This window comes from Colletotrichum costaricense, assembly GCF_030867565.1.
Source record: "Colletotrichum costaricense strain IMI 309622 chromosome Unknown Scaffold_10.1, whole genome shotgun sequence".
Taxonomy (NCBI): Eukaryota; Fungi; Ascomycota; class Sordariomycetes; order Glomerellales; family Glomerellaceae; genus Colletotrichum; species Colletotrichum costaricense.
In genome coordinates this window covers 1,064,009-1,070,008 of record NW_026848239.1, presented here as the reverse complement: position 1 = coordinate 1,070,008, position 6,000 = coordinate 1,064,009, and the positions used below count along the sequence as shown (strand labels likewise).

Here is a 6,000-nt window from a genome sequence, read left to right as displayed (position 1 = left end):
TCCGTTGGGTCAACCGGCGTAAGTTCCTTCCCATTGACCCAAGCTCTCAGGGTGTTGAGTACGGTTCCAAAGTTGATAGACACGGCTGCCTGACCGTCGACAGCCCACTCAAAGCTGTGGAGTACGTTCCGGCCCCGCTCAGATGCTCGATGCCGGAGATGTTCGTCCAAGGCCTCAGAGTGTCCAGCTGACCAACATCAATAGTAGTGACCTCGCCTTCCAGGGTGTCGTTGTTGGCAGATGAGCCGTATGACTAGACGATGAGATGCCAAGGGGTCAGAGTAATGACAGCTTGAGCTGGACCGGTCGCATCAGGGAGAGCAATCTGGGTCCCGTTGCTTAATTTCACCCATGCCTCGTCAGATCCATGCACCCGTGCGGCAAGGGTTTCCGACGGAGAACTGTTGCCCGATTCGACGTTCGGTGAGTGTTCAACGACGAAGAGGTTGTTCTTAGTATTAGTGGATACCGGGATCAAGTATGAGTGCTTGCTGTGCTTTCAGCCCGATCTTCGTTGTGATGCTGCCTGCAGAGGTGGTCTGGCAGTTGATCAGAGAAGGTGATTTTCACGATCCATTTCTCCCCGACAAAGTCGGGCGAGATTTGTCCTAACACCTACTGGTCGCGACTATGCCTTTCAACGCATTACAGTTGAATCCATCCCCTGATGGAAAGTCATACAGTCAGCTGTGGTTTGTCGAGCGGATCATGACAGATGGTACCCTTTGGGTAGGGCGGTATAGCCGCGTCGACAACCCAATGGATACGCCGCCAACTAGCGAAGCGCCTCAGACGAGTGATGAAGATGCCTCTCGAAGGAGCAGTCCTATGAATTCGATCTCAGGTCATCAACTAGTGTTTGGTGTGCTAGCTAAGGTACTGCGATGAATGCCGTCACTCAAGATTCTGCCGAGAACAACGAGTCTACTTCAAATGGCAAGCTTCCTCTAGGCATGATGCGCAATCAGGGAACCAATCTAGTCTAACTTTTGACGGCGAATCCCTGGAGCTCCGAGGCTGAAGTCAATCGTGCACAGAGCATGTTTTAGTTTCTGATGTTGACAAGCCCTGCCTGGTTGCCACGGCATATCACGCTGATTGGGAGTTTTTGCCCCGGCCGGGGATCCGTTCTTTGAGCACCTGCTGGGTAGTCGAGGAAATCGCTGAGAAATAACCTGCTTGTGAAGACGGTTTAGAAGGAAAGGACTGTTCAGAAGAGAAAGACAAGGACACAGCTGGCCAGGCTGATTCCCGAAATCTCGACGTGGGATCGACAGTAAGGGAGGGAAATAGCGGTACACGACTGTATCGAGTTATTGCAAAAGTCAAGGGTCTTTGGGAAATCATGGAGCCTCCAGAAAAAGCTCATTACTTTATTAGAACTGGAAGAAAAGAGAAGCAGATAAGACCCAAACTTTCTCGGGAATTGTTAGATTGGCCTGCTGCTCGTGGCTGGCTGTCTAGCTGTGATAACACTGTCCAACTTCCAAACGGGCGACAGGTGTGAAATATCACTGCAGAGTGTACAATTCACAGACCCTATTTAAATCTCGCGCTATGTTATTGATGGTTTACAAGGTTTCCGAGCATAGATAACGTGTCTAGTAAATAGTCAGTAGGTAGTCTCGAAGGAAGCCTGGGGGTCGATTTAGGGCGACTTAGGTAACGACTCACTGTCTCCAGTAGGCATGCAGCCTCGTATCCTTCACCTCCTTCTTGACCTCTGCACACAACTCCTCAACGGCATCTCGCGTCCAGCCCTTTACTCTGGTCAAGAGGCCCAATGAGAACGCCTCGAGGCCCATATCGAGATTCGCGCAGTTCCATCGACCGGCTTCTTTGAGTTTTGGGTCATCGGGCCAGTTGTTGAAAGGCCATTTGTAGATCTGGTGGTGTATCTCGATGAAGCCAACGTTGTGAAGATCGTCAAGACAGTCTACAGCGTAGTTGATAGGCCGACCCACCTCGTTTGAGGCATCCACAAGCGCGTGTTGCCAGCGGTAGAGAGCGGCGTCCGGTGGCACGGAACCGTCGTCACAGTAAGATGGAAGCTCGAGGTCTTGAACCTCGAAGTAGCCACCGGACTCCAGATGACTGCACCAGTATCAGCAAGTGAAGCGACTGTAGCTTAATGAGGCTTGATTCTTACTCGTATGCTCTTTGAATCATAGATCGAAAATCTGACCAACTGCCTGCACAGGACCGATTAAAGATGTAGTCAAAGGGTTGCTCCCAAGGCCAGTCGAGCTCGAGATCATCTATCTCAAAACTGCAGTTGGCGGGAACCCTACGTAAGAGTGATCAGCCAAGCAAGCAGAAGACGGAGTGAGGCTTAGGCTTACAGATCAGGTTGAATGGCGCTCAAGTCCACACCGATAACCTGGAAACAGTTTAGTCAACGGGAAAGCGTGATTTTTTGTCTTATTCTTGTACCTCAGAGCCGGGATATGCATCGGCTAGCACAGTGTCAGTCTCGCACTCATCAAAACCCTCCCCAAACGCGTGGGAACCGGTAACGAGTTCATCACTCACCAAAGTCAATCGCCCAGATTCCAGTTCCGGTTCCCAGATCCAGAACTCGCCTTGCCGTCTCTCTCCCAGGGCTTGTCGCTAATTCTCCATCGAGTGTGATCAACCACAGATGATGTTGAAGATCTACTCGCTGTGAGTAAAGTTGCAGGGAAGGGAACCAATGCTAACACGTACCGTAGCGTATGAGTTCCAGCTACACTCTCAAATCGAATTAACGCGTTTCAAGCCAATAAGAATGGTGGATAAGAAAAAAATAATTACATTGTCATTCGGATACGCATATTCTGTTAAATGTTAGCCAGAAGCACATGTGATTGAAGCAAACTGGTGGCAGACTCAACTGCCTTCGCTCATCGAATGGTACGATCTGCCGTTTTCAAACTGATACTCGAAAATATCTGACGTTATTGAAAGAAGATCGGGCTGCGCGGGCGGCTGATGACATTAAGTTATGTACAGAGTGAAGATGCCCGACTCAAGTCGTAGTGGACATACCTCCATATCCTCAATCGCAGAGTCGAGATCAGAGTCCATCTCCTCGGCATTTGTCCCCTACAGCTGTCAGAATTGAACTTCAAACATGGTCAACAGTTCCAAAAGCGAGCCTAACGACTTACCTCATCTTGCAATTCAAGATCGTCGTCGACGTCCATCTAATTCAAAACATAGGTAGCGTATATGATAGTGTCAATGACGAGGATGGGCGAACCAAACTATCGGGTTCTGAGTAGCGTGGGAGAACCGAGCAGCTGGTGCGGGGGGAAGGGGGGTGGAAGGCCGCGGCACATGGAAGAACGGGCAGAGGGGTCCATTATGAATGGGTTAGGTTTTCGAACGCTAATCACGGATATCAGTGCATGTTTTCTAGAAGCAGGGGCTCGAAGGACATTGTTTTTATTGCTGGTTTCAACATGCTCTTGTTGGTTCCAACTTCCAAGTGCGGAACGTTGGTGTGATGAGACTTTAGCCGTTGGGCGGCTACGAAACTCTCTTGGACCAACCAGTCGGTGTGATGAGGGGGCCGGCTCGCCTCGAATTTCAGCTATTTTTCCAACGGGCTCAGTAGCGTTGTAGAATGTAACAGGGGCGTGGCGGTGACGGGGATCCTCTTGACAACGAGGGTGGAGCAGCTTTCCAACAATAACAACCAGAGTCGCAAAGACTTCGAGGCGCGATTGTGCGTTGGAGATTGCTTGCACTTCAGGTTCTGGATAATAAACCGCAAATTGGCCTGCCCGCCCCACAGACGAGCATCCGAGATGTTCTCAATTGTCTGGCCGGTTGGCCCAATGGCAAGGCGTCTGACTACGACATACCGTGGAATCAGGAGATTGTGGGTTCGACCCCCATGCTGGTCAAGAACTTTTGCCCATTGACAATATCGTCGTTTTGCCGGCCAAGGAACCATGTAGTTGAGTATATTTCATCGAGCGCGGAAAGTCGTCAATAATGAGTGCTCATTTAAGCTCAACTAATCTCCAATTCTGTTCCCGACCCAATCTTATGATACGTGGAAATAATGGAATTAAGCCCAAATCTAGTTTCCCCCCCATGTCATTCCGCTTTCGATGGGGTGCACGATGTGTACTGGGCAGGTACTTCGTACATCACGACCGAATTAACAGGGCGATCGCGCCCAAAGCTGACGATAGCTGGTGAAGTCACTACCTACCTAGATCAGGAAGAAGTAGTTTTCATACTCTAAGTCCGCTTAGACTGAAGAATAGAAGGGCAAGGATCCAGCAACCTCTGAGTTGACCAGGCATGCTGGGGGGCACAAACCATCAATCATGGAATCATTCTATTAACATTACGTGCAGTTTCAGGGTATAATGTCGATCCCAAACTTCTACGGAGTACTTACTTGACAGAAAAGCGGCAATTTCGCGGTGTCCAGATACTCGATTTATGTCCTGTCGTCTGGAGTTGTGAGATACTTATCTTCTCCGTAGGTGGAGTTCAAAGTAATCGATCCAACAATGTTTCCAGACTCCAGTCTAATAAACGTGTCAAGCTCCCCTTTTGACAGTTTATCACGGGTGAAAGATAATTGCCTCGAACCTCGGATCCAATTTCCGTATCCCCCATAGCCTGTATGCTGACCGAAACACAGGTTGACGCCCGTTCCGTCAACGGAAACACCGCTGACAGAGCCTTTCCACTTAGTGCACCAACTGTTGCCGTGGCCGTGACCGCTGAACACTCCAATCATGCCCGGGCTATCAGCAACCGCCTTCATGAATGCCGAGTCTTGGCCGCCGTAGTCGCAGGAATCTTTTTGACTCCCATCTTTGCACCAGCCTTGAGCTTGATACGACAGCGGAGAATCGTCGTTTATCCCAGGATTCTTCTCAGGGTCGATACCCTGCGATTGAATAGCACTCGAGGCCTTTGGTGGGATGTGAACAAATGCGACACCCGGAATGTTCTTGTTGTGTTTCTTGTTGAGATCTGAATTGGTGGACTTGAACCAGTTGACGACACTTTCGTCGACCCAGTTAGGCTGGCCCACCAACTTCGCTGCATCATTCGATCCAGTCTGCATGAAATAGTAGCCGCCTCTGCTGTCAAAGAACCATAACACCAGCTCCGGCGTACAATCGTCTTTCGTGCAGCCGGAAGCATAAACCGGTAGATAGTAATTGGATACCCCAGCGTTGGAGTCACTGACCATCTTTTGCGTTCGAGAATTTGGCCATTGTTTCTCGCGCGCCATGATATCGCTCCCCGTAACATTTTGCTGATAGTCGTGGTTACCGTAGGTGCTAGCCCAGGGAATACTCCGATCGACTATGGGCTTCACCAACTGATCGAGCACGAATGTTGCGTTTTCTGCAAAGGCATTTTCTCCAGTGATGAGGTCGCCGTTTAGTACCACCAAGTCTGGCTTGGCATCATCTAGCACCTTGGTGATGACACCGACAGTTTTCTTATCTGCAGCAGGGCCGAATGCTTCCCAGGCGTCTACAGGAATGCGGTATCAGCACTGAACAGAGCACAGTATCCATGGCTGGTGTTCCTGCGCCTAATTCATAGACTTACTCTCTCCGAAATGAAGATCTTCGAAGATGGAGATCTTGAAGTCGCCATCTTTACTGAAGCTCAACGGGTCTGAGGCTTTGTCGCGACGGTGCAGCATTGGGGATTGACGGGACAGTCCTGCAAAGGCAGCCAATGCCCAGATGAAAGTCGCCACTTTGAAAGTCATCGTCAATGTTCCGGGTGCTTGTAAACACAGCTGATCTACCGGAGCACATGTATAGCCTTCAAAACTTTCGGAGCCTGCTGAAGTTATATACAATGCCACCATCTGAAGTCTCGCAGTGGCTCGGCCAGGTTGCTATGGGACATGGTTTCACAAATGCAGTCAAGGGATGTCGAGAAACACCAAACGTGCATACTTAGAAGGACCTACAAGGGGCCATTGATCTTTTGTTTCGAGCTCGAAAGACGAACAGAATTTGTATG

At 49.9% G+C, this 6,000-nt stretch overlaps 2 protein-coding genes across 2 annotated transcripts; both read right to left on the bottom strand.

The window, feature by feature from the left end:
• Window positions 1–1,670: 1,670 nt before the first annotated feature.
• CCOS01_09962 (methyltransferase domain-containing protein) lies at window positions 1,671–3,185 on the bottom strand (the record flags this gene model as incomplete). The annotated part of the gene is made up of 9 exons (XM_060458119.1): window positions 1,671–2,094; window positions 2,150–2,287; window positions 2,343–2,380; window positions 2,434–2,456; window positions 2,533–2,662; window positions 2,794–2,816; window positions 2,874–2,967; window positions 3,028–3,084; window positions 3,150–3,185. The coding sequence occupies 9 exons, from the start codon at window positions 3,183–3,185 to the stop codon at window positions 1,671–1,673; spliced, it is 963 nt and encodes a 320-aa protein (XP_060311284.1).
• A 1,253-nt stretch (window positions 3,186–4,438) lies between these two features.
• CCOS01_09961 (calcineurin-like phosphoesterase) lies at window positions 4,439–5,740 on the bottom strand (the record flags this gene model as incomplete). Its single annotated transcript, XM_060458118.1, has 2 exons — window positions 4,439–5,496; window positions 5,575–5,740. 2 exons carry the CDS (start codon window positions 5,738–5,740, stop codon window positions 4,439–4,441), a joined length of 1,224 nt encoding a protein of 407 aa, XP_060311283.1.
• Window positions 5,741–6,000: the final 260 nt, after the last annotated feature.